Source organism: Herpailurus yagouaroundi, unplaced genomic scaffold, assembly GCF_014898765.1.
Source record: "Herpailurus yagouaroundi ecotype Mexico unplaced genomic scaffold, PumYag 189, whole genome shotgun sequence".
NCBI lineage: Eukaryota > Metazoa > Chordata > Mammalia > Carnivora > Felidae > Herpailurus > Herpailurus yagouaroundi.
In genome coordinates this window covers 570,342-598,089 of record NW_024412420.1, presented here as the reverse complement: position 1 = coordinate 598,089, position 27,748 = coordinate 570,342, and the positions used below count along the sequence as shown (strand labels likewise).

The 27,748-nt window shown below is 39.0% G+C and overlaps 1 protein-coding gene across 2 annotated transcripts in view; it reads left to right on the top strand.

Annotated features, from left to right (window-relative positions):
• Positions 1-3,530: 3,530 nt before the first annotated feature.
• USP32 (ubiquitin specific peptidase 32) overlaps positions 3,531-27,748 on the top strand; it is a 246,595-nt gene continuing 222,377 nt past the window's right edge. For both annotated transcript variants that reach the window (XM_040496917.1, XM_040496916.1), the window contains exon 1: positions 3,531-3,655. In XM_040496917.1, coding sequence (XP_040352851.1) covers positions 3,598-3,655 — 58 coding nt within the window. In that variant the 5' untranslated portion in view covers positions 3,531-3,597. The remainder of the gene's footprint in view (positions 3,656-27,748) is intronic.

Sequence of the window (27,748 nt, the reverse complement as noted above, 5' to 3'; positions counted from 1 at the left end):
TAGTGCAATTGCTGGGTTGTAGGGTAGTTCTATTTTTGGTTTTTTGAGGAACCTCCATACTGTTTTCCAGAGTGGCTGCACCAGCTTGCATTCCCAAAAAAAATCAATTCTCTTATTGTATAGTCATGCTTCATACATTGTTGGCCTCACTTGGTGAAAATAAAGTTATACATGAATTGGGTGCTGTTGCACCCTTCTTTATTGTATTGACCTCCCTGTCTATGACCTAAGCTTCTTTGGCAAGTACTAAAATGACTCTGTCCTATTCCTGTGTGATTTCTCTGAGAGTATAAACTGAGGACCTCTGTCATTTGGGTTGCTCAACTGGAAGCAGAAATTACATGCCAATCTCCCATGCTTTAAATCTTCATATGGACAGCTCTTTCACAGGTATGTAATTATAGTGAAAAGAATGGTTCCCCAAGTGCAACCTAATGCTTAGAGTCAGGTCTCTGGCCAACTCTTCAGTGGATTAAAGTGAAATATAATGAAAGTGAAGAAACTAAATGATTAATAGAATTCCTTTCAGCATGACAAGTAGACTTTAGGTTTTCTCATAATGAAACTTAAGTACTGTGTCAGTTTTAACTTAGAGAGGGGTGTTTAACATTTGACTGCCTGATACTGTGTAATACAAACCAAAAGGCAAGTTTTAATCCCAGCTTAACATTTAAAATTCCCATCAGACATAACTGCCTGCTTCACTGCTTTCAATAATATGCTTAATTTAACTCACACAAAGGAGAAATACTATGTCTTAGTTTGCTATCTGAACCCAAAATTTTGAGAAGTGTGTAATCCATGGTAAATGCTGTGACGGGGTGAAAATTTTTATGGCCCTATAGGAAGCCAGGCCTGAAACCAAGCAGGAGAATTTTAAAGTTCTTGTGTGTTAGTACTGCTCTAAATCTTTCATTATAAAGTTCATATTCTATTCTTTGCTGAGTATAATAATTTACTATTTAATGTGATAGATTAAGTCCAACTCTAGTCTCACCTTTCAAGTTTGGCAAGTACTACAAAGACCTAAAACAATTTGCTTCCAATTCCACTGTAAATCAAATGGGTAGACAATCACCCAGGTCTGTCTTTTGTGTACCAAGGTTGGCTTTAGGTAGTGATTATTTGGGACAGTAATAATACTTAGGTATGTTGCAGTTGAATTCTTGAGGGTCTTTTCCCCTGTATACAGCTGAGCCCTTAAGATTCACTTCCCATTAATTACGATAATCTAAGTATAGGCTGAAGATGACAATCTAAGTATTGTCTGGATACTTCTGTCTACACCAAATTAATGATCTGGAAATTAAAGGCTTTGAAATACATTCCCAACCCCTTTATTCATGGCCTTTAACTAATCTGAGGTCTTAAAATTAACTGCCTCACAGTGAACTGAAAAGGGCAACACAGTGACTAATAAAGCCACGCTGTTCATCTGGTCTGCCAGGAAAGGTGAGTACAGAAACAAGAGTATTACCTTCTTTCTTTAGCAGGACATATTATAATCTGTTGGCTTAAGGAATTAAAATCCTTTCGCTGGGTCTGAATTACCTAACTGGCACCTCCTGTGTAATCTAATCCAAATGGTTATTTTTTAAAAGTTCTTTCCTTATCCAAAAGCTTTATACTGTGACTTTGAGGGTGAAGACTAACAAAAACAAATTGAATAGACTTAAAAAAGTGCATTCCACTGTACATACAGTTAACTCTTTTCTTTTTTTTTTTTTTAATGTTTATTTAATTTTGAGAGAGAGAGAGAGAGAGAGAGAGCAAGCTAGGGAGCAGCAGAGAGGGAGGGAGACAGAAGATCCACGGCAGACTGCTTGCTGACAGCAGAGAGCCCAATGCTGGGTTCTAACCCAGGAACCCAACTGTAAGATCATGAGCTGAACTGAAGTCGGGCTCTTAACTGAGCCACCCAGGTGCCCCTATACAGTTAACTCTTGAACAGTGAAAGGGTCAGGGGCACAAATCCTCCTGCAGTCAAAAACTCTTATATAATTCCTCCAAAACTTTACTAATAGCCTACTGTTGACTAACCAGAAGCCTTGCCAATACTTGCCAATAACGTAAAAAGTTCATTAACACATATATTGCATGCTATATATAACTTACAATAAAATAGACGAAAGAAAATGCTAAGAACTAAGGAACATACATTCACAGTACTGTACTGTATTTGTAGAAAAAGAAATCTACATACAAGAGGATCCATGCAGTTCAAATCAGTGTTGGTCAAGCGCCAACTATACCACATCTATTCACCTGTCCATTGTTGGACACTTGGGTTGTTTCTACATTTTGGTTATTGTCAATAATGTTCTATAAATATGGGTGTATAAATATGTGTCCCTGAGTTCAATTCTTTGGGTATACACTTAAAAAGTGGAATTCTGGGAACTCTGTAAATCTGAGAAATTCTGACATGTTACAACAGCGACCAACCTTGAGGACATTATGCTAAGTTAAATAAGCCAGGCACAAAAGGGAGAAATACCATATGATTCCACTCATGAGGTACTTAAAAATAGTTGTATTTTACCACAATTAAAAATTTTTTTGAAAAGCAAGAAACTCTGTTGTAAATCTCGTAAACCTCACATCTCCCCGGGGGGGGGGGGGTGGGCAATGCTTGCACATAAGTAAGCCGAAGCCTTTTGCACAGCAGTTTCCAGTAGAGGCAGGCTCAGAGGTGGGCTTGCGAATGTGAAAGGAAATCTAGAGTCAACAGGGGTGGGGAGGTACAGGTAACGTGAATAGAAATATATTCTAAACGTTGTCACAAGGTTCATTTTCCTCAGGGATCTCCCCACCAGGATTAAGAATGCTTTCATCACAGGAAATCCTTGAGAGTCTCTTTTCTTCTCACAACTCCCTCCCAGCCAAAACGTTACGTTCCGTAACGTTAGGAGTTTCTCCCCTGCCTGCCTCTTTCTCTCACTGCACCCCTGACACCCCGATTCCCTAAGATTCCACCCAAGACAGGGCCTGGCCAGGGCCAGACAAACCGCCAGTTGCTCCAGCCCCGCCCATCAGGCGCCAGAACCCGTGGGCGGGAGACGCGGCCCCGAGCGCCCCGGAAGTCACCTCCCCCCACCCCCGCAGACGGGCGGAGGCTCCCCGGCATTGCGGCTTCGGATTGGAGGGAAACTGGGAGATGATGCGTTACGCGCGGGATCCGGCCCCTCCTCTGCGCTCCTGCGCGCGGAGAGCTTGGGGCGGGGCGAAGTGAGTGGTCCCTGGCGGCCATTACCCGGAACAATCCCCGGCCTCGGGTCAGGTGACCCTCGGCGGGGCCGGCGGGAGGGGGGTGGGGGGAGGGAAAAGGGCGTGAGGAGGAAAGGGAAGGGAGGAGAGAAAAGGGCGGAGTAGGAGGGAGGGGAAGGGGGCGGGGTGGGAGCGGGTCACGTGATTAGGCATGGAGGCGGTGGCGGCGGCCGGGAGGAGCTGCCGGGGCAGAAGCCGCACTTGTTAGTGTGGGGAGAGGAGGGGGCTGGGGGACGCCGACACCGTCACCCAGGGACGCCTAGTCGCAGGCGGGAGGGGGGGTGGGGGCGAGATTAGGCTCCGACCCCCGGCCGAGGGGATGAGGGGAGCATGGGCGCCAAGGAGTCACGGATCGGATTCCTCAGCTACGAGGAGGCTCTGAGGAGAGGTGAGGGGGGGGAGGGGTCTGGACGGGGTGCGGGGGAGGCCAGCGACAGGCTGCCCCGAGGGTGGGTGACCGGGGAAGGGGAGGGGAGGTTGAGCGCTTGAGGGTGCCTGAGGAGGATGGGAAAGGAGGCCCTCTTTGGGGGAGCGACGGGGAATATTATGAGGGAGAAGGGTCGGGTGGGAGCAGTGTTTGGGAATTAGGACCGTATGGAAAGGGGGAGAAGCTTTCCCAGAGAGAGGGGTATCTGGCTCTGGCACGGAAATGCCCGTGATCTTTGGTGGCGTTGTTGTCTTGGATGTGTCCAGGGAAGTCTTCTCTCCCTCCTTTCTTGGGTGGCATCAGCCATTCCAGCCCCCCTCATCCTTTACTGCCATTTTCTCATATCACTCCTTCATAAAACCCGACAACATCCTAAGCTCATACCCAACAACCTTGGTTGGAAGGGAGAGGGGAGGCGGCTGCAAAGCCCTCTTCTCTTTTTGCTGTTGGAAGCCCCTTCCAGTTGTGGAGTCTCCGCCTTTTCCGAGGGCCTTTGCTAGTCTCTAGGGGGCTATCGTCATCCACTCCTGCCACCCCCTCACCTTTTGAGCGGCTGACTTTGCTAAGAACGACCTGAAATTAAGTTGTATTTGAGGTGAGATGAGACTGGACAGCTGGTTTTGCACAAGACCTTGTCTTAGGTTACCTCTCCTTAGACGTTGGCCAGAGCCTTTTATTGCACTTGATCCTCAGTTCTCACCCCCTCCCTTCCTATAAAATGGCATTCGGAAATTCAGCATTCTGATATTGTGTTATAGCTCCCTTTAGGGACCGGCCTTGCTGCCAGTCCTAGCCTGCTGCTTATTGGCTCAGATGCACAGTGTGTTGCTAATAGCCCCAACCCCCTACCACTTTCTCTGATACCGCTGTCGGTGATTACTAAAGCACACGCTAACTGGAAGTGTCTATTGCAGTTTATGGCCGGAATGTGACTTAATTTTTCATGAGTGGGATTTGAGTGTGTGTGTGTATGTATGTATGCGTGTATTTCTTTTCGACATTTAATGGTTTTTTTTTTTTTGATAAGAAGTGAAACATTAAGCAGGTTGGATGCTTGGCATTATTGTTAACAGGTTTCTAAGTCAAGAAACCAGCCATGCTCCAGGTGATGGTTTCAGTAGCTAAGGCTATAAAATAAAAATTGGCTTAAAAGACAGACATTCAAAATGAGGATTTAGTAGTAAACTCTTGTTTGTATGTAAGAAACAAAGGTAAATTCAGTGGGATATCACCTGAAAATAAAGAATTTAGGTGTATGTGTTCATTGTGGACTGACCAGAATAACGAAAATATGCTTTTTATATATTTTTTTCTACAGAACAATGAATGATTGTTCTTATGGACAATTTTACTTGAACTTTTTTCTCAATATGAGAAATATTCCAAATTCTTGATGTGTTTCCAGCCCTAGTAGGCTGGTCATTTCCGGGATGCTGTTGAGCCTGACAGGTCTGGCCTCAATTAGGCAATGGCTTTACATGGCATGAAAGAGGACATCAATCAAATTGATTCACAGCTTCATGGTTTAGAAGTATTTCGTTTCTTAAGTTTGAGGGTGATGTAGCTGGCATTAAAGGAATTCTAAAATTTAACTTTTATTCAACTGTACCCCACTTACTCTCATATCAAACTAAGATTTTAGTACTTTTGTAAATATAAAGGAAATTAATAGTTGGTGTGTTTTAAACTGATTTGATTGAAGGTCTTTGTTCAATTTATTATGAAGTGTTTGCCTGTTGAATTTAAAATGTATATTTGAAGAGGTAGCAAAATATTTGTTAAGACCTTTAACTCTTCTTTGAATAAATTTGTTTTATCAGTTTTGCTCCAGAAGAAAATTAAAGCAAAAGAGAGAACCAAACTGATAAGTAGTATTTCTAAATGTAAACCAGGAGCTTTTTTTTTTTTTTTAAAGTGGGCAATTCTTTTGAATATACTATTTACCGTAGTAAATGTTAGACTTTAATATAGAATTTCATTTACTGAGGTTATATAGAAAGAATTTATAAAACTTTGGTAGAGCTAAAAAATGGTTTGGGAATTTTTGGGGGGGCACATGAACTAAATAGGTACCAAAACCTCTATCTGTTGGTCTTATTTACTTTTTAGGGTGAATAGGGGTGGGTGTTAGGGAGAGGATTGGACAAACACAATGTAGGTTATATGAATCACTGTACAAGTAAAAAAGCAAGTTTGATAAACTACTGAAATGCCTACCCCTCTTGGCTTTCTTAAAATTACTGACCAGTAAATAATGCCTAACCATATTTAGGTAGTATTAAAAAAAATAGTCAACTGTATATTGCTGGAAGCAAACATGGAATTGCAGGCAATTTATCTTGTAAAACAGAGCCTTGGAAATGGAGTGTTATGTTAATGACAGATAACACTACCTAAGCGAAGGGCAGTTTAGTGACTTCTCATTTACATTTCAGAAGCGCTAGAAATTAGGAGATTGATTTTGCATGCTATTTTAGCTAGACTGTGTGCCAGTTATATAAACATTAATAGTTTTCTGAAAGCATACCTTTAAAGTTTTTTAAGGGAGATTGTGGTAGCTTTTATTTTTGTTATCTGTCTTGAATATCTTTTTTTTTTTTTTTTAAATTTATTTATGGGACAGACAGAGACAGAGCATGAACGGGGGAGGGGCAGAGAGAGAGGGAGACACAGAAGCGGAAACAGGCTCCAGGCTCTGAGCCATCAGCCCAGAGCCCGACGCGGGGCTCGAACTCACGGACCGTGAGATCGTGACCTGGCTGAAGTCGGACGCTTAACCGACTGCGCCACCCAGGCGCCCCTTGAATATCTTGAATAGAATGCAAATAGGCTTTTCCTTGAAAGGCTTGACCCTGGTTTAGATTGCTGGTATTTTCTGAAGTACATCTACTGTACTTCACGAGTACTGAGAATTTTAGCAGCTATGTTCATCTCTTTATTTCACTTCCTATTGCATCTAAGTTTGTGGCTTGTTAATTCCTGAAAATATATTCTAAATGCTTGGAGCATAGTATTAAAAAATACTGAATGAAAGAGGAGTTGAAGTTTAGAGTATTTCAGAACTCTGAGAAACTTAAAAATCTCCAGTTCTTTAATTCTTTCTTCCTGCTCCTCTCTCCTTTTCATCATTCTGGAAACTGAGAATAATAAGGCTTTTTTTCCCCCCTAGAATTGGCTGAATTAAAATTGTCCTTAACTTTTAAATGATGTTAATAAAATATAGTGGGTGAATTTCTTCTAATCCCTTTCCTTAAGAAGAACTGGGGTGCTTGGGTGGCTCAGTCAGTTGAGTGTCCGACTTTGGCTCAGGTGCCCTTATTTTGTGTATGTTTGATAATGGACAATATTTGCAAAAAGTAGTATATATGTATATCATTTGTAAATAACTAACATGTAGTATGTTAAATTCTACAGTGCTATAGAACGAAGTGCTATAGGAATGTAGAGTGTGTGTTGGTGTATTGGCCTGAAAGTGCCCTAACACTATTCATTTCATTGTATGTGCTCAATAATTGTGTATTAAAGAGTTTTATTTCCTCGTCACTTAAAGGTTATTGTCTTTGCTAGTGAAATAATTAAGCATGTAATAGTTGAAGATTCCAGTACTTTTCATTTTGCTTATTATCTACCAGCCCTAATATGCTCTAAAACAATGACTCACCAATCAAGATTTTATTCATCAAGTTTCGTAGTGTTAATACTAAAATTTTGTTGATATTATACTGCCTATGATGTGATGTTAGGTGGTTTAGTATAATATATCATTGTATAAGTGAAAATTTAATTTCACAGTTGGCATCTTCTAGGATGCACTGTTTTCTCTTATTAAGACACTTAATTTGCCTTCATCTGAATTTATTAAATCCATCAGTGAACTCTTGCATTACAGTGGAATTGCAAGTTTTGGTTAAGCCATTTGCAAGTATACCTAACCAGCTGTTATTATACATAAAGGAGAAAAATGGGGCAGTTTTAAGTTAGTCTCTTTATATGTAGTCACCTAAATAATTACATAGGTGCTGTTCTTCATAGTCTCCAGTTCGACACTCCGTATGGAGTGTCCATGACAAAAAGGAGATAAATACACTAATGAACCCTGGATTTGGGGAGGATGAGCAGAATGAGGTGACATCACTTGATGGATAATGGCCTTCCATTTACCAAACTGAACAGCTGTTGTTGTGTTTTTTTTTGTTGTTGTTGTTAATTGTTTGTCTTGTGCCTGGTTAGTGAGACTTCACAGTGACAGCATTCAGGGTCGCCTTCCAGAAAGATGTGTAAGTAACCTAGGGTTAGTAATGTGGTGACCAACCAATCATGAGTTGTTTTTTCAGGAGAAAGGGAAGATTTTTGGTACTTGATAATATGTAGGTCACAGGAAAAGTTTGAGAAATGATTATTATTCTTGCTAGGACTATAGGAAATCCATCTTTGGATTTGGAGTACTAAAGATTAAGTCTGAGAGCTGGATTAGAAGGTTTGATGTTAAATAGCTGCAGAGGTGAAGGTATTTTATTTATGAATTAAAAGTTGGTGGTTTTGAGGTGCCTGGGTGGATCAGTTGGTTAAGCATCTGACTCTTGATCTCAGCCTAGGTCTTGATCTCAGGGTTGTAAGTTCAAGTCCTGCATTGGGCTCCATACTGGGTGTGAATCCTACTTAAAAAAAAAAAAATGTTGGTGATTTGAATCTGGACAACATGGATAGACCTAGAGGGTATTACGCTAAATGAAACAAGTCAGACAGAGAAAAGCAAATACCATATGGTTTCACTTATATGTGGAATCTAAAAAACAAATGAACAAACCAACAGCAACAAAGAGAAACAGACTCATAAATATAGAGAAACAAGTTAGTGGTTGCCAGAGGGGAGGCAGGTGAGGGAATGGGTAAACTAGGTGAAGGAGATTAAGAGATACAAACTCTAGGGGCGCCTGGGTGGTGCAGTCGGTTAAGCGTCCGACTTCAACCAGGTCACGATCTCACGGTCCATGAGTTCGAGCCCCGCGTCGGGCTCTGGGCTGATGGCTCAGAGCCTGGAGCCTGTTTCCGATTCTGTGTCTCCCTCTCTCTCTGCCCCTCGCCCGTTCATGCTCTGTCTCTCTCTGTCCCCAAAATAAATAAACGTTGAAAAAAAAATTAAAAAAAAAAAGATACAAACTCTAGTTATAATTAAGTCACAGGGATAGAAAGTTCAGCAGAGAGAATATAGTCAATAATATTGTAATAACTTTGGCGACAGATGCTAACTACACTAATCATGGTGAGCATTTTGTAATGTATATAATTGTCAGATCACCTAAAACTGATATAATGTTGTATGTCAATTATACTCCAATTAGAAAAAATGGGCGATGGTTTGATAATGGTACTCAGAAGACTAAGATGGGACTGAGAGTTCTTTTCATACTGTATCCAGAAAGTATGGCTTCTCTGCTCAGGACTTGTTTATGCTTCTGCTTTTACCTTTTAGGCTTCTTGATGTATGTATTTAAATTGAGCCACTGCAGGGGTACCTGGCTGGTTTAGTCTAAGGAGCATGGGACTCTTGATCTCCGGATTGTGAGTTTGAGTCCCACATTAGGTTTAGATTACTTAAATGAATAACTTTAAACAAAAAATCTGCTTTTTAAAAAAATGAATATTTAAATTGAGCCACTCCACCTCTTTCTTTATGCTAATAAATTTTCTTGTTCCTTATCTAGTAATAAGGATCTTTTGAAAATAAAAGGTGGATCATTAATTACTAACCAACACAAAAGCCTGATGAAACTAGTATTTTAGTATTTACATTAAAGTCAGAGACCTATCTATTAGAAGACCTATCTATTCAAAGATGAAGGCCTTCTTTAACACCCTTCCTTATTAGGGATTTAGTGTTCATTGACATAAGTCAGGGACATTAGTTCAGGGAAATCTCAAGTTAATAACTATTTTGTAGACAAGGTTCAGAAAAATCGATATATCAAGACCTTGCTGTAATATGGTTCTTGGAATCCTTGATGTTGCACAGCATTAAAGGAAACTATGCTAAAATGAAGTTTCACAAAGAAATTCTCCAGCTCCTCTTTCATTTCCATAAAGAAGTTAGGTTGTCTCAGCATTGTAGCCCTCAGAGGAAAAGGCTTTTAAGGTTTGCTGTGATTCTTGCCTTTTTTAATGACTTGTGAAAGACTCTAAAGAGATTGCATTATGAAAAGGACCCTTCCATCAAAGTAGTCCCCCCCTAGTCTTTCTTCCAGGATAATAATTAGTACCGCTATTGCAAGATAGTTGGTAAAGTGAAGAATCTTGCAGACTTCCTCAGTTTTTCCTTTCTTTCACCATCTGGCCTATCTTCTTATCCCCAGTTTGAGTTGGCCATCTACTTCATTTAGTTTGGTATCCAGTCTAGTCTGTTAACTTCTATTCATCTTCACTGCTGCCACTCTAGTCCTAGCTGCCATCATCTCTTTCTAAGATACCATGCAGTGGTTTTCTAGTTTCATGGCAGCAGCCAGTGTCATCCTACAATTCAAATGAGATTCTGTTGATTCCTTTCCTCTCAGGCTGGAAAGGCTGCTTACAAATTTTCACAGGTCTGGCTCATTCTTCATACCTGAAGTCCAAGCTCTGATGGCCGCAGTAAGGCCTTCTCTTATCTTATATGAAATGGTTTTCCATCAGTGTTGTACTATTCTGTAACGTTCATTTGTAGCCTTTATCATAATATATAATTAACATGTTTATTGTCAGACATGATGATGAATCTCTGGTACCAGGATAGGTGCAGTGCCAGGTGTATTTTAAGTGTTCAGTAAATATTGGATGGCGGTGAATGTATAAATGATGGGTAGAAGATTTGGAGAACTTGAATAATGTTTGTAAGGTTGGAGGGTAAATGATCAGGTACTGATAAGGACTCAGTATACCAAACAATGTATTCATCTCAAGATTTCCTTAAATCAGCTTTGAAAAATGTGCTAAAGATTTTGAATGATAGATAAAAATGTAACAGCCTTAAATATAATATATAATTTTATCTGTTTAGTTCAGATATTTAAGTTGATACCTCATAATGTAAATTACTAAGTGGATATTAAGAGACTAGTATGTCATTAAGTATTATGTTTATAAACACTGGAGAATGTCTTTTTGTAAAAATGTAATATTTAATAATTTTGCTCATGAAATGATTTATTTTTAGACAGTGATCTTCATGTACTTTTCATCCATGATGACAAGCATCATCCTACTGCCAAATCTAAGAGTTGGAAACTTACTTGTTTAAAATGTACAGTGTTGGGGCGCCTGGGTGGCGCAGTCGGTTAAGCGTCCGACTTCAGCCAGGTCATGATCTCACGGTCCGTGAGTTCGAGCCCCGCGTCAGGCTCTGGGCTGATGGCTCAGAGCCTGGAGCCTGTTTCCTATTCTGTGTCTCCCTCTCTCTCTGCCCCTCCCCCGTTCATGCTCTGTCTCTCTCTGTCCCAAAAATAAATAAATGTTGAAAAAAAAATTAAAAAAAAATGTACAGTGTTAATTTGGAAGCTGAGAATAAGATTTACATTAATATACGGAGTGTTCTCATTGGTTTCAAATAGTCCAGGTGATTTAAAAGTAAATTTTAGGGGTGCCTGGCTAGCTCAGTTGGTAGAGCATGCAACTCTTGATCTCAGGCTCATGAGTTTGAGCCCCACATTGGGCATAGAATTCACTAAAAACAAAATAAATAAATAAATAAATAAATAAATAAATAAATAAATAAAATTTATGTATAGCTTTTTAAAATATATGTTTATTTATTTATGAGAGAGAGAGAGACACAGTATGAGCAGGGGGAGGGGCAGAGAGAAGGAGAGACACAGAATCCGAAGGAGGCTCCAGGCTCCGAGCTGTCAGCACAGAGCCTGATCCGGGGCTCGAACTCATAAACCGTGAGATCATGACCTGAGCAGAAGTCGGATGCTTAACCGTCTGAGTCACCCAGGCGCCCCTCCCCCCCTTTTTTTTTGGCTCCAAGTTTCTTTTTCTCTTAAGTTCCATAACTAATGCTCCTCCTCCCTCCTTCTTTTTTAGTCTTTTAGTTTTAATTTTTATCACAGTGATATATGTACAGAATTTAGAATCAAATGGTTCTACAGGGTTACTTATGAAAGCAGTAGTACTGTTACCCTGTCTCCCTTGGCAGTTTTCCTCTGCTTATTATCCAGTACTTTTAATATTTTAAATCTATTAATTGGTCTTTACTTTTTATCTCTAAGTAATATATTTATATTGATACTTTATTTTCATTTAAGGAATGTTTATTTGGCATCCCAGTATTAAAGATTAGGATTTAGCTCTTTATTTCACTGCTACCTGCCCTCCAGATACACACATGTATGCCCCCTGTAGTCCCATTTCCTCATCTTGGTATATGTATATTTTAATTATGGTTAGATCATTGTTCAGTATTTACATGATTAGGTTTTTATAAATGCTTTTCACAGCTAAGCCATTTATTTATTTATTTATTTATTAAAAAAAATTTTTTTTTCAATGTTTATTTATTTTTGGGACAGAGAGAGACAGAGCATGAACGGGGGAGGGGCAGAGAGAGAGGGAGACACAGAATCGGAAACAGGCTCCAGGCTCCGAGCCATCAGCCCAGAGCCCGACGCGGGGCTCGAACTCACGGACCGCGAGATCGTGACCTGGCTGAAGTCGGACGCTTAACCGACTGCGCCACCCAGGCGCCCCACACAGCTAAGCCATTTAATATAGTAGGATTACTTTTCCTGTATACTTTCCTTCTAAATATTTCCTTTAATAATTACTTTCTCTTTTATTTGCTTGGGGTTCTATTCACTATAATTCAACCCCCAAAATCCCACCAATAGTTAAATCTAATCCATATATTAATGTTCACTCGGCTCATTATATTGGAAAATTTTCTTGGAGCTTTTTGGCCTGTTCAGGTCTGTACCTATTGCCTTTGTGCTTGAAGCATAGCTGCCATGCTGGGATCTTCTTTATCATTTATCCTGAGATTTCCTTCAGTGTTCTGTGTTGGATCTCCTGTTGTATGCCTTGTTTCTTCTTTCTTGACTTACTCGTTATTTTGATGGAGCTTGTTCTCTGGTAGCTTCCTGAAGAAGGGTGCAATGGGTAGTGAAGCTTTAAGACCTTCATTCTTGACCTGGTGCTTTCTTGCTTTAAAATAATTCTTATGTCTCTATTCTTTTTTTTCCACTCTTCAGTTTCTAAGAGGCTGTCTCTGTTTTAACCAAGTAATTATACTGATACTGAAGTCCCTTTTTAGTAATCCTTAATCTCTGGTCATGTGGGTCTTAATTTAAGCCTTAGGGCAGATTCATTGCATGGTCAGTTAGAAACTGGGGTAAGAGGAAGACATTGCCCTAGATTGCAGTTTTCATGATCACATACCACTAGATTGTAAACCTCCATGAGGGTGGGGACATGTCTGTTTTGTTCACTGCTATTTCTAGCAATTGCATGTTATTTGTCCTGTGTTAGCTACTCAGTACGTGTTTGTTGAATGACTGAATTGTATATCAAAGCAATCTTTTCTAAAAACCAGATTAAATTTTTAGAGAAAACTTTGTTCAGGATAAATGTGTGTGTGCTCATGGGTGTATGCCCTGAGGTTTAAAACTTGTATTTTTATATCTGTGTACATATATTTAAATGCATCTTTTGCCTTTAAAAATGTTACTTGTATTAATGTTTTATTATGTCATTTTTGGCTCTGCTTTAAAGTTGGTTTTGGAATCTATTGGTGAGCAGCTGTGGTAGGAAGCTGTGGTGGGTTTAGAGCAGTTGTTTGATTAATAAATTTGGTTTAGAGATTCTTTAGTTTATGCAAGCATCCGTAAGTGAAATATTTCACTGTGTGGAGTTTTATAGATCAGAAGTTAATTCTTTGTCAGAGATGCTGAGGTAAGAATACCTCTTTACAGCTAATTATGGAAGGACAAGAAATTACTTATTCTTTATAGGTTTAGAGGCATAGTAAGGAGTAATTATCTAATGGTGTAAGCATTTTATATTGTCACATTACTGGTACATATAGATATAAATTGAAGTTGACAGAAGATTGCCAAACAAATTATATTTAAATAATGAAAGAAATAGGATATTAACTGAATGAGCACTTGGCAGTAAATAACGTCATAGAAAAATGTTCTATTTTGAGTGGAGTTTTTTTTTTTTTTTTTGGAGCGTGTTTTTTAATATTATTTCAGTAGAGCCCCAAACTAAATGCAACTTATTTTTCCACAGATCGGCTTATATATTGCACGTATGTGGTTTACTACCTATGATCCCAAGCCAGAAACCTGTTTATCAGTTGAGAATATTTTTTTAATTTTCTCTGTTCAAATTTAATCCATCACAGTGTCCCTTTGATGATATCTTCTTACTATCTTATGTTTCATCTGCATCTTTTTTTTAAAAAACTTTTTAATGTTTATTTATTATTGAGAGAGGGAGGCAGAGCATGAGCATGGGAGGGGCATAGAGAGGGGGAGACACAAAATCTGAAGCAGGTTCCAGGCTCTGAGCTGTTAGCACAGAGCCCAACGCAGGGCTGGAACTCACAAACCACGAGCTCATGACCTGAGCCAAAGTCGGATGCTTAACTGACTGAGCCACCCAGGTGCCCCCTTACTTCTGCATCTTTAAAGTTACTGCCTTAGAAAAGGCCTTCTGTCCTCTGGACTATTATTAGTCTCCTATCTCCTCAATCCATTCTTTATATTTCCACCAGAATAATCTTTCTGAAATACACAACTGGTCATTTTACTCAGATGCTCATCAGTGGGAAGTGCCCAACACCTATGGTTTGAAGACAGTCTTTAGTGTGGCAAGTCCTTGTAGTTTCTGTGATTTGGCTTCTGTGTGAACACTCTCTGCCTTTGAAATGCTGCTTCCTAGATCTTGGAATGCCTTCCTTTATTACTTACATACACTAAAGTGCACAAATTTTACTATATAGCTTAGTGAAATTCTAGCTATGTACCTAAGCAACCACCATGCAAAACCAGGATAGAGAGCAACATTTCTAACATTGCAGTAGGCTCTCTCTTGCCCTCTCCCAGTTGATACTGCCCCGCAGAGGTAACCACTATTCTAATTTCTATTCCTATACATTAGCTTTACCTATATTTGAGTCTTGTATAAATAAATCATACAATATTCACTTTGTGTGTGTGTGCATGGTGAACTAAATTTTTTAAATGAGATGCAAACCCATTTTTTAATTTTCATGTATATATTAATACACCCAGAGCACTGTGTTCTTTTTAAGTTTATTTTTTTGAGAGAGACAGAGAGTGCATGAAAGAGGCAGAGAGAGGGGGAGAGAGAGAATCCTAAGCAGGCTCTGCACCATCAGCACAGAGCCTGACGCAGGGCTCAAACCCACGAACCACAAGCTCATGACCCAAGCAGAAGTTGGACACCCAATCAGCTGAGCCACCCAGGTGCCCTATTTTTTAAATTAATTAAAAATTAAAAAAAAATTTTTTTTTTTAGTTTTGAGAGAGTGTGCGAGCAGGGGAGGGGTAGAGAGAGAGAGAGAACTCAAAGCAGGCTCCAGGCTCTGAGCTGTCAGCACCGATGTGGGGCTCAAACCCACAAACCAAGAGATCATGACCTGAGTCATGGATGCTTAACTTACCGAGCCACCCAGGTGCCCATAATTAATTAATTTTTACTTTAGAGAGCACATAAGCAGGGGTGAGGGGCAGGGGGACAGAGAGAGAGGTGGGGAATTTTAAGCAGGCTCCATGCTCAGCGCAGAGCCAAACGTGGGGCTTGCTCCCATGACCCTGGGAGCATGACCTCAGCCAAAATCAAGTCTGATGTGTAACCAGTTGAATCACCTAGGTGCCCCATGAACTCATTTTTGAGACCAAATTTTACCATTTGCAACTACATGCATGGAACTGGAGGGTATTATGCTAAGTGAAATTAGAGAAAGACAAAAATCATATGACTTCAAGAGACAAAACAGATGAACATAAGGGAAGGGAAACAAAAATAATATGAAAACAGGGAAGGGGACAAAACAGAAGAGACTCATAAATACGGAGAACAGACTGAGGATTACTGGAGGGATTGTGGGGGGGATGGACTAAATGGGTAAGGGGCACTAAGGAATCTACTCCTGAAATCATCGTTGCACTGTATGCTAACTGATTTGGATATAAATTTGAAAAAATAAAAATTAAACCACCAAACTTTAAACCTTTTCTTTATGAAGTACATTTCTGAAAAGATTACCAGTATCTTGAAATTAGGGCTAGTGTATATTTTTTTTATTTCCAGAAGCTGGCATAGTGTCTGACGTGAAGTACATGCTTATTGATGAATTGACACACATCTTTCTCCCTGAACTGTCAGCTTTACCAGATCCTTATCCATTAAAACTAAGCCCAGGCATCAAGTCCTCTCAGTAGTCTTCCCTCATATTGCTCCTACTTTTCCTCCTCCTCTCTGCTGTAACACACTTTTATTGTAGTGGTTATCCCTCTTCATTACAGCTGCTAGTTTAATTGGCTGTCTACTTTGAGTTCTGAAATCCTTGAGAATAACTCTAGAGCTTAGAAGGTAATAAGGCAGGGCTTATTAAAATGTTGATTGAATGAATGGGTGCCCTCTGAATAAAGGAGAAAGCTGACAGAATAAAACTAATAGTCAAAATTTGGTAAATTGTATTTTTATGAGATAAATTATAGTTTCATGACATACAAATATTCAAATATTCCAGAAAAATAAACATTTAAAATTTGGGTTAAAAGGAATATCTGCTTGCCCTAAACTAAAATTACCTGAATTTATGAAGCACTCAGTAGAAAATATGAAGGAAAGGGAAACATAATCTTATATGAAAAGACTTGTAGATTTGTAACTTGTGTTATAATTAGCAGCTAAAAACAGCATTAAAATTAATGCTCACATTTTGCAGGTGAACCTTGATTTGATTGGTTCTGAGACACTCAAATTTTTCATAAATAGAAAATACTTATTGGTGTGAATAGAAAAATATGCTAAAGTTAGGTCAAAATTCCATGTAATTTTTGGAACTTTAAAAAAAAATTTTTTTTAATGTTTATTTATTTTTGAGAGAGAGACAAAGTGTGAATGGGGGAGAGGCAGAGAGAGAGGAGACATGGAATCTGAAGTAGGCTCCAGGCTCTGAGCTGTCAGCACAGAGCCTGACGCGAGGCTTGAGCCCACGAACCATGATACTGTGACCTGAGCCGAAGTCGGATGCTCAACCAACTAAGCCACCCAAGCGCCCCTGGAACTTTTTAAATATAATTTATATAACTTAATATGTACTTAAAAATTTTAATTTTTTCTCCACAATAAGCATTATGTGGGCCAATTGATTTGCTCTCCATTTTGTATTTCTGTGATTTCTCTTATGTGGACTGAGTTTTTCTCTACCTTCATCTATTCTAATAATTTTATATTGTACACAGTGTTGGGCAGGCAAGATGAGGCTAGATTATGAAGGGTTCATTTTCATTTGATTCTCCTCATCTTTCTGGACTTCTGGACTTTGCCTAGATCTTAACCTTTCTCTGGAATATGCCTGGACTATCCAGCACTTATCTCCTTTGAAGTCCTATGACTCTTAATTTGTGTCCTTGGTATTTGAATATTTTTACATACCTATAGCATTGTGTTATATGTATTAACTTAATCTCCCCACTTTAAGTTTCTTGAGGAGGAATTTTGTTTGTTTTAAAAACCACTTTGCATTGTTTTCAGCACAAATAGCTGTTCAGCATATGCTTGATGAGGGAGAGAACCAGATGGTTACTTGGTGTCTTTATATGATTGTGATGTGTTGCTTCTTAAAATGAAGTTATCTTATTTAGTTTTTTTTTTTAAGATCTTTTAACTTTCATTTTCATGTTTTCTTCTGAATGTTTAAATAACATGTGGCTCTTATCTCAAACTCCCAATTTGCAGTTTATAGGAATGTGACTGAAAGTTAAAATTATAGGTCCAAGAGAACTGCAGTGCATGGCAGGCAGTTTTATATATGTTAGAAGAAGTTATTAGAAGGTAGACAATTGTAGGTTGCAATGGAATTTAGAAGACTTTTGCTCATCTTATGTGTTTGCCTCAGTTTGAAGATTTGAGAATGCTCCCAAGGTGTTTACTTCTTATCGGTGTCTCTTGTGATTCTGATATTAACAAATACATAAATATGCTTTTTCTCATATATATGAGAGAGAAAGCAAAAATTGCACTAAATTACAATTTTTAAAACATGTTTATTTATTTGTTTTGAGACAGTGCAAGTGGGAATGGGGCAGAAAGTAGGCTCTGCACTGTTAGTGCACAGCCTGACGCAGGGCTTGATTCCACAAACCATTAGATCATGACCTGAGCTGAGATCAAGATCAGACACTCAACTGACTGAGGCACCCAGGTGCCCCACAATTTCTGATTGTAATAGGAATATAGCCTTATGATCAGTATTGTATTTTCAACCATATGTTTTAGGATTGTTGTAAGGGAATTATGAGATATTTCATATGAATTTTTGTCTGATCTTCACAAGTTCAGTTATGTACATAGTTTTGATTTTCTGGCTTTAGCAATTTATTACTGTGCTATATTATACATAAGATGAAATTTACTGCTTGGACAACTTTATTATTTTATTTTATTATTTTTAAAGTTTATTTATTTATTTTGAGAGAGCACAAGTGGGAGAGGAACAGAGAAAGAGGGAGAGAGAATCCCGAGCAGACTCTGTACTATCAGCGCAGAGCCTGATGTGGGGCTCAAACCTGTGAACCCCATCCTCTGAACCATTTAAAATTGTATAATTCAGTGGCATTAAGTACATTCATAATATAGTATAATCGTCACCAATATTTGTTTCTAGAATTTGTTCATCACCCCAAACAGAAACTTTATGATGCCTAAATAACTCCCCATTTTCTTCCCCCACCCCCTACCCTGGTAACCTCTCTTCTACTTTTTGTCTCTGAATTTGCCCATTTTAGTTACCCCATATGAGTGGAATCATGCAATATTTACCCTTTTGTGTCATTTTTCACTTAGCGTAACGTTTTTAAGATTCATCTGTGTTGTAGCATGTAGCAGAATTTCATTCCTTCTTATGGCTGAATAATGTGTGTACTCCATTTTGTTTATCCATTCACCTATTAATAGACATGTGGACATTGGTGGACAAAGATCTGAGTTCCTGCTTTCAGTTCTTTTTATTTAAAAAAATGTTTTTTAATGTGTATTCATTATTTTTGAGACAGAGAAAGCACGAGACAGAGGGCAAGCTGGGGAGGGGCAGAGAGAGAGGGAGACACAGGATCCAAAGCAGGTTCCAGGCTCTGAGCTGTCAGCACAGAGCCCGATGTGGGGCTTGAACTCACGAACTGTGAGATCATGACCTGACGTGAAGTCGGACACTTAACTGACTGAGCCACCCAGGAGCCTTGCTTTCATTTCTTTTGAGTGTCTACCTAGGAGTAAAATTGCTGGGTCATATGGTAACTTGATGTTTAAGTTTGAGGAACTACCAAACTATTGTCCAGAGTGGCTGTGCTATTTTACACTCCTGTCATGTATGAGAGTTATGATTTTTCCACATCTTTGCCTGTACTTGTTGTTATCTTTCTTATTTTACCCATCCTATTGGTTGTGAAATAGTGTCTCATGTAGTTTTTTTTTTTTTTTTTTAAGTAGGCTCCACACCCAATATGGGGCTTGAACTCATGACCCTGAGATTACGAGTTAGATGCTCTTCTGACTGAGCCAGCCAGGGGCCCCTCATTGTAGTTTTGTGTTTCCTTAATGGCTAGTGATGTTGAGCATGTCTTCCTGTGCTTGGTTATATAAAAGTTATGTTTACACTATACTATGGTCTGTTAGGTGTGAATTAGCATTATGTCTAAAAAAGCAATTTACGTACCACAATTAAAAACTATTTAGGGGCACCTGGGTGGCTTAGTCGGTGAAGTGTCCAACTCTTGGTTTAGGCTCAGGTCATGGTCTCATGGTTTTGTGAGTTTGAGCCCTGCATCCGGCTCTGTGCTTACAGTGCAGAGCCTGCTTGGAATTCTCTCTCTCCCTCTCTCTGTCTCCCCCTCCCCTGCTCATGCTGTTTCTGTCTCTCTCAAAAATAAAAAAATAAACTTAAAAAAATTAAAAAAAAATGCTAACCGTCATCCGAACTTTCAGCGATTCATAATCTTTTTGCTGGTAGAGGGTCTTGCCTTGGTGTTGATTGCTGACTGCTCAGGGTGGTGGTTGCTAAAGGTTGGGGTAGCTGTGGCAATTTCTTAAAATAAGACTACAGTGAAGTCTGCTGTATTGATTGATTCTTCCTTTCATAAACAGTTTTTCTGTAGCATGAGATTCTATTTGATAGCATTTGCTTGCAGTAGAACTTATTTCAAAATTGAAAGTCAGTGTTCTCAAACCCCACTGTTGCTTTGTCAACTTAGTTTATATTCTATATCCTTCGTTGTAATTTCAACATCTTTTTTTTATAGTTTATAGGTTTTTTTAAAATTTTTTTTTAGTAATCTCTACACCCAATGTGGGGCTCGAACTCATGACCCTGAAATCAAAAGTTACGTGCTCTTTTGACTGAGCCAGCCAGGCATCCCTCAACCATCTTTACAGCATTTGTACCATGAGTAGATTCTATCTCAAGAAACCACTTTCTTTACTCATTCATTAAAATTAGGGGCTCCTGGTTGGCTCAGTTGGTTAAGTGTCCGACTTTGGCTCAGGTCATGATCTTGCTGTTTGTGAGTTTGAACCCTGCATTGGGCTCTGCACTGATGGCTCAGAGCCTAGAGCCTGCTTCAGATTCTATGTCATCCTCTCTTTCTCTGCCCCTCCCCTGCTTGTGTTTGCTCTCTCTTTCTCAAAAATAAATAAACTTAAAAAAAAAAAATAAATGAAAATTAATTCCTCATCCGTTAAACTTTTATCATGAGATTGCAGCAATTCAGTCATATCTTTAGGCGCCACTTCTAGTTCTCTTGGTATAGGCACCACATCTGCAGGTTCTCCACTGAAGTCTTGAAACCCCAAAGTCATCCATGAGGGTTGGAATCAACTTTTTCCAAACTCCTGTTAATGTTCATATTTTGACCCCTTCCCATGAAATGTACTTAATGGCATCTAGAATGATGAATCATTTCCAGAAGGTTTTTAATTTATTTTGCCCAGATCCATCAGAGGAGTCACTGTCTATGGCAGCTGTAGTCTTAGGAAATGTATTTTTTTTCCTTTTTATTTTCTTTTTAATTTATTTTTTAAAAGTTTATTTATTTTGAGAGAACACGTGCGTGTGCCTGTGTGAGTAGGGGCGGGGCAGAGAGAGGGAGAGAGAGAATCCCAAGTAGGCTCCATGCTTAGTGGGAGTCCATTGCAGGGCTAGATCTCACGACCTGACCTGAGAGGACATCAAGAGTCAGGTGTCCCTGAAATGTATTTCTTAAAGAAAAAGATTTGAAAGTTGAAATTACTTCTTGGTCTGTGGGCTGCAGAATAGATGTTGTATTAGCAGGCATGAAAACAACATTAAGTTCGTCCATCTCCTTCAGCTTTCTTAGGTAACCACCAGGTTCATTATCAATGAGCAGTTGTATTTTGAAAGGATTTTTTTTTTTTTTTTTCTGAGCAATAGGTCTCAACAGTGGCCTGAAAATATTCAGTAAATCATATAAACGGATGTGCTGTCATCCAGGCTTTGTTCCATTTGTAGACCACAGGCAGTAGACTTAGTGTGGATTCTTAAGGACCCTGGGACTTGCAGAATGGTAAGTGAGCATTGTCTTCAACTTAAAGTCCCCACCTGCATTAGCCTCTAGCAAGAGAGGCAGCTGTCTTATGAAGCTTTGAAGCCAGGCATTGATTTCTCTTTAGCTAGGAAAGTCCTAGATGACCTCTTTTTCCAGTGTAATGTTTCATTTACGGTGAAAGTCTTAATGTAGCCACCTTCATTAATTATCTCGGCCAATATCTTCTGGATAACTTGCTTCAGTTTCTACATCAGCATTTGCTGCTTCATCTTGCACTTTTATGTTGTAGAGATGGCTTCTTTCCTTTAAACCTCACGAACCAACTTCTGCTAGCTTCGGTCTTTTTCAGCTTTCTTACCTCTCTCAGCCTTCATAGAATTTTTTTTTTTTTTTCAACGTTTATTTATTTTTTTTGGGACAGAGAGAGACAGAGCATGAACGGGGGAGGGGCAGAGAGAGAGGGAGACACAGAATCGGAAACAGGCTCCAGGCTCTGAGCCATCAGCCCAGAGCCTGACGCGGGGCTCAAACTCACGGACTGCGAGATCATGACCTGGCTGAAGTCGGACGCTTAACCGACTGCGCCACCCAGGCGCCCCTGCCTTCATAGAATTAAAGAGAGTTAGAGCCTTATGCTGGATTAGAGTTTGGTTTCAGGGAATGTTGTGGCTGGTTTGATCAATCTAGACCACTAAAACTTTTTATCAGCAGCAAGACTTTCGCTTTCTTGTCATTTGTGTGTTCACTGGAATAGTGCTTTAATTTTCTTCAAGAATTTTTCTTGGGTGCCTGGGTGGCTCAGTAGATTAAGCGTCTGAATTTGGCTCAGGTCATGATCTCACTGTTTGTGAGTTCAAGCCCCGCATTGGGTTCTGTGCGTTGGCAACAGCACAGAACCCACTTCGGATCCTCTGTTTCCCCCACCCCCTACCCTCGGCCCTTACCCTACTTGTGTGCGCTATCTCAAAAATAAATAAATATTAAAGAAAAAATCCCTTTCTTTTGCATTCACAATTTAGCTAACTGGTACAAGAGGCCTGGCTTTTGGCTTTGGCCTGTCTTAGGTTTCAGCATGCTTTTGAAGCTTAATCACTGAGCTTAGTTATTTTTAGCTTTTATTTAAAAAATTTTTTTTAATGTTTATTATTTATTTTTGAGAGAGAGACACACACAGAGTGTAAATGGGGGAGGGGCAGAGAGAGGGAGACACAGAATTGGAAGCAGGCTCCAGGCTCTGAGCTGTCAGCACAGAGACTGATGTGGGGCTTGAACTCATGGAGTGCCAGATCATGACCTAGGCCAAATTAAGACACTTAACCAACTGAGCTACCCAGGCGCCCCCATTTTTAGCTTTTGATTTAAAATGAGAGATGTGGGGCTCTTCCTTTCACCTGAACACTTGAGACCATTGTAGGATTATTAATTGATCTAATTTCAATTTTGAGTCTCAGTAAGTAGAGGAAGAGTGACCAGGGAGGTATGCCCAGTTGGTAGAGCAGTCAGAACATACACAGCATTTATCAGTTAAGTTTTCTGTCTTATAAGGGCATGGTTCGTGATGCCCCAAAACAATTACAATAGTAACATCAAAGATCACTGATCATTGAGCACCATAACAAATATAGTAATAATGAAAGAGTTGAAATAATGAGAGAATTACCAAATGTGACATAGAGACACGAAATAAACAAATGCTATTGAAAATAATGATGCTGTTAGAGTTGCCACAAACCTTCAATTTGTAAAAAACAATATTTGCAAAGTGCAGAAAAGTGAGGTACTGTAAAATGAGGTATGCTTGTATGTGATTTGCATATATTTTCTCCCTTTCTGTGGGATGTTTTTCATGCTCTTGATAGTATCTTTTGTTACTCAGAAGTTTTTAATTTTGATGATGTCAGGCAGTTTGGAATTTAAAGTTTTAGATTGTGCAGAGATAAAGCCACAAAACCCTGAAAGATTGACCTCATAGTTGCAGAAAACCTGGGTAGAGAGAACCCTACTTCCTATAACGCAAAGACTCTGCCCCCTCCATAAAGAAAATCCTTTAAAAATAATTTTCCAAATAATCCACACATTTCATGGATAAAATAAAAATGAACAATACTCGTAAAAGCAGTGCTGTCAGGAGAGCCAACTTTATTATCGAATCTTAGCCAGGGTGGAAAGTCAGGCTATTCTTTGAGGAACATGAAAAAAGTCAGCCTCTATTCTGCAAACACATACACAAATGGTAGCAGGTAGTCTCTTCCCGAAGGATGAGAAGTGCCTTGTGTCTTCATGAATTCTAAAATTTAATCTTTGTTAACCGAAGTGCTGTGGTTGCCTAAGGCTTATATGTTCTATATGCTGCTGGAATAGAGACTATATGATTGCTACTTACTGATGCAGATGGCATTTACATATTTTAAGATCTTTTATTTTAGGTAGGCACTTGTAATTGTTTAATTTTTTTAATTTTTTAAATATGAAATTTATTGTCAAATTGGTTTCCATACAACACCCAATGCTCATCCCAACAGGTGCCCTCCTCAATGCCCATCACCCACTTTCCCTCCCCCCCCGACCCCCACCAACCTTCAGTTTATTTATTTATTTTTTTAATGTTTTTATTTATTTTTGTGACAGAGAGAGACAGAGCATGAGCAGGGGAGGGGCGGAGAGAGAGGGAGACACAGAATCGGAAGCAGGCTCCAGGCTCTGAGCTGTCAGCACAGAGCCCGATGCGGGGCTTGAACCCACAGACTGTGAGATCATGACCTGAGCCGAAGTCGGACGCTTAACCGACTGAGCCACCCAGGCGCCCCCAACCCTCAGTTTATTCTCAGTTTTTAAGAATCTCTTATGGTTTGCCTCCCTCCCTAACTTTTTTTCCCCTTCCCCTCCCCCATGGGTTTCTGTTAAGTTTCTCAGGATCCACATAAGAGTGAAAACATATGGTATCTGTCTTTCTCTGTGTGACTTATTTCACTTAGCATAACACTCTCCAGTTCCATCCACGTTGCTACAAAAGGCCATATTTCATTCTTTCTCATTGCCAAGTAGTATTCCATTGTATATATAAACCACAACTTATTTATCCATTCATCAGTTGATGGACATTTAGGCTCTTTCCATAATTTAGCTATTGTTGAAAGTGCAAGAGGGTACAAGAGGCACTTTTTAAAAGAGAGCTCTGCCTGTGTATTTTTAACTTAACGTCTGGGGATAGGTTCTTAAAAGTTATTATATCTGGGGCACCTGGGTGGCTCAGTCGGTTAAGCATCTGACTTCTGCTCAGGTCACGATCTCACGGTTTGTGAGTTTGAGCCCCGCGTCGGGCTCTGTGCTGACAGCTCAGAGCCTGGAGCCTGCTTCACATTCTGTGTCTCGCTCTCTGTCTGCCCCTTCCCTACTCATGCTCTGTCTCCCTCTGTCTCAAAATAAATAAACATTAAAAAAATTAAAAAAAAGTTATTATATCTTAATGGGCATATATAGATTAATAGGTGAGTTCAAGAGGGTGATAAGTATTGGCTATAAGAGGTTTCTTTTTAACTATGTAATCCCTTAGATGTAGTCCTTTGCATATCAAAATTTTATTATAGCATTGTTCTCTGTGCATTTTTAATAGAGATTGTTAGCCATTCATCTAATAATTCTTCCAGAAGTTCTTATCTTTTGGTAGTGGCATTTTGTAGCTTCATATATTAGCAGAAACTTTTATTTTGGACTGGAATCTGATATGCTGTGTCAGTCTGAAATTTTTTTTCCAAATTTGAATATTGGATAACTGACTTTAATTGATTATTAATACTTAAATGTTGTGTTAAACATTGATGCCATTATTGACATATTGTAACTTAGTGCAATTAGAGTATTCCAGGGAAGAAATTAAATTTTCTTCATCTTTTAGAAGTTGTTACTTTTCATAAAATAAAAAAATCAGAATAATTGGCAAAAAATTAATTGATAGTGAAAGTGCAGTGCATATTCTGATTTATTGTTTTCTGTTCACATATGTTGGAAGATATGAATTATTGTCTTACTATATTATTTTAGAGATTAAAGATTGTCAGAAAAAAAATGGCACATCAAATTCATGTTTACTTTTTTTACTTGCTATTGATATTTTTGTCCTGCTGTCATTTTATGCTTAGAATTTACATTTCAGCTCTGATTGTCATTTTCAGCTTACCTCTGCATTGTTTTGTCACATTGCCTCTACCAAAGTTGATGGCATAAAGGTAATCATAACTCTGGCTTTATCCATGAAATGTACTCAGCTCTACTACTTGGATTCATGCATACATATATACATACATTTATTTATTTATTTCTACTATATTTAAAATAGGAAAAGGAGAAACAGTGTTAACAGAAGAGGTAATTTAGTGTATGTGTTGTTTGTATACTTCATAAGTTTGTATGTATGTTTATGGTCCTAGAATGCAAATTCTTTCATCTTATGTAATTTACAGTGCGTTATAGATATTCCTTTAAATGCCCAATGATAATATTTATGTACTCCAGTGTAATTTAAAATGTTAGAAGTAGGGACTCTTGATCTTGGGGTCGTGAGTTCAAGCCCCATGTTGGGTGTAGAGCTTACTTTAAAAAAATAATAAATGGGGGCACCTGGGTGGCTCATTTGGTTAAGTGTCTGATTCTTGATTTCAGCTCAGGTCAAGATCTCACAGTTCGTGAGATAGAATCCTGTGTTGAGCTCTGTGCTGCTACTCTCTTTCTCCCTCTCTGCCCCTCGCCTGCTCACACACGCGTGCTTTTCCTCTCTTTCTCTCTCAAAATAAATATATAAGCTTAAAAAAATAAAATAAATAAAACATAAAATATCAGAATTACTGTTTTATTTCCTTGTGGAAAAACCTGTCAAGAGTAGTTTCACGCTTGCCTTGTTGCATAACTTAAAATGTGGAATGGGCATCTTTTTTATGCTTTGGTGTGTTGTCATTCCTTTCTAAGTTTGGGTTAGCTTCCAACATTTTCTCTTTTGTGTTTTCAATGTTGTGAAAGTATGTGTGAGCTCTCTAAAATTTTTTTTTTTTTTTTTTTTTTTGACCAGTGTTGCTTCTTCTGGAACATCTCAGTGTTTTGTCATGGCTATTTTTCCCATTTACCTTTCACTAAGTTCCTCTGAATGCATATCTAGTGTCCCTTGAAAGGTAGCAATGTCAACATTTCCATTGTCAGCTATTTCTTCTAAATGTCCATTTGTGTTTAATTGGAATTTATCATTATCACTTCATTTCCTTGCTACATTTTTATCTTTGTTGGCCAGTTCCCTCTTTTGATTATCCATTTTCATAAAATATCACTTGGATTTATCACACAACAATCACACCTTCTCTCTAACAGCTACATAGGGACCAATTGTAGACAGGCTTTGAAAGAAGTGACATGATTGGCCACTGATTATAATGTGCATCTTTTTTTTTTTTTTTTCAACGTTTATTTATTTTTTTTGGGACAGAGAGAGACAGAGCATGAACGGGGGAGGGGCAGAGAGAGAGGGAGACACAGAATTGGAAACAGGCTCCAGGCTCTGAGCCATCAGCCCAGAGCCCGACGCGGGGCTCGAACTCACGGACCGCGAGATCGCGACCTGGCTGAAGTCGGACGCCCAACCGACTGCGCCACCCAGGCGCCCCATGCATCTTTTATTTACATCGGGATTCATGGACTGAAGAACCAGCCGTGAAGTTTGTATTTTTTGAAATTATTTACAGTTAATTTACATTAATATGATGTGGTGACTGAAATTTGAACTGTGTTTTTGAAGGGCTTGTGTTATTTAACCAAACCTGTAGAAACTGAAATTCATGAATATGGTAACCATGCAAAGCAAGGACTGCCTTTATGTTAAGAAGAATTAATCTTACTGTCTCTAATTATTCATAAAATACTCGTTTTGGTGAGGATTTGATTTCAAGAAAGTAGGAATGTGTTTGTGGTTTATAGAGAAAAGGATGTGAAGCTCAAGCTGACCTATATAATAACCTCAGCTTTTTCCTTCACTTATAAAATTGTGTGAGCTTATTGCTTTTAATATAGACAGTGTGTGATGTACTTGTTTCTGTAGGGAGATTTGTAGGATTAGAGGTTTTATTTGTTACTTACCTTAACAAAGATACTCTCTTTTCATTGACAAGATTTAGTGATAAGACTATTTTATTTTATTTTTTATTTTTTGGTTTAGAGAGAGAGTGTGTGTGAGAGCACAAGCCAGGGAAAGGGGTAGAGGGAGAGACAGAGAATCTTAAGCAGGCTC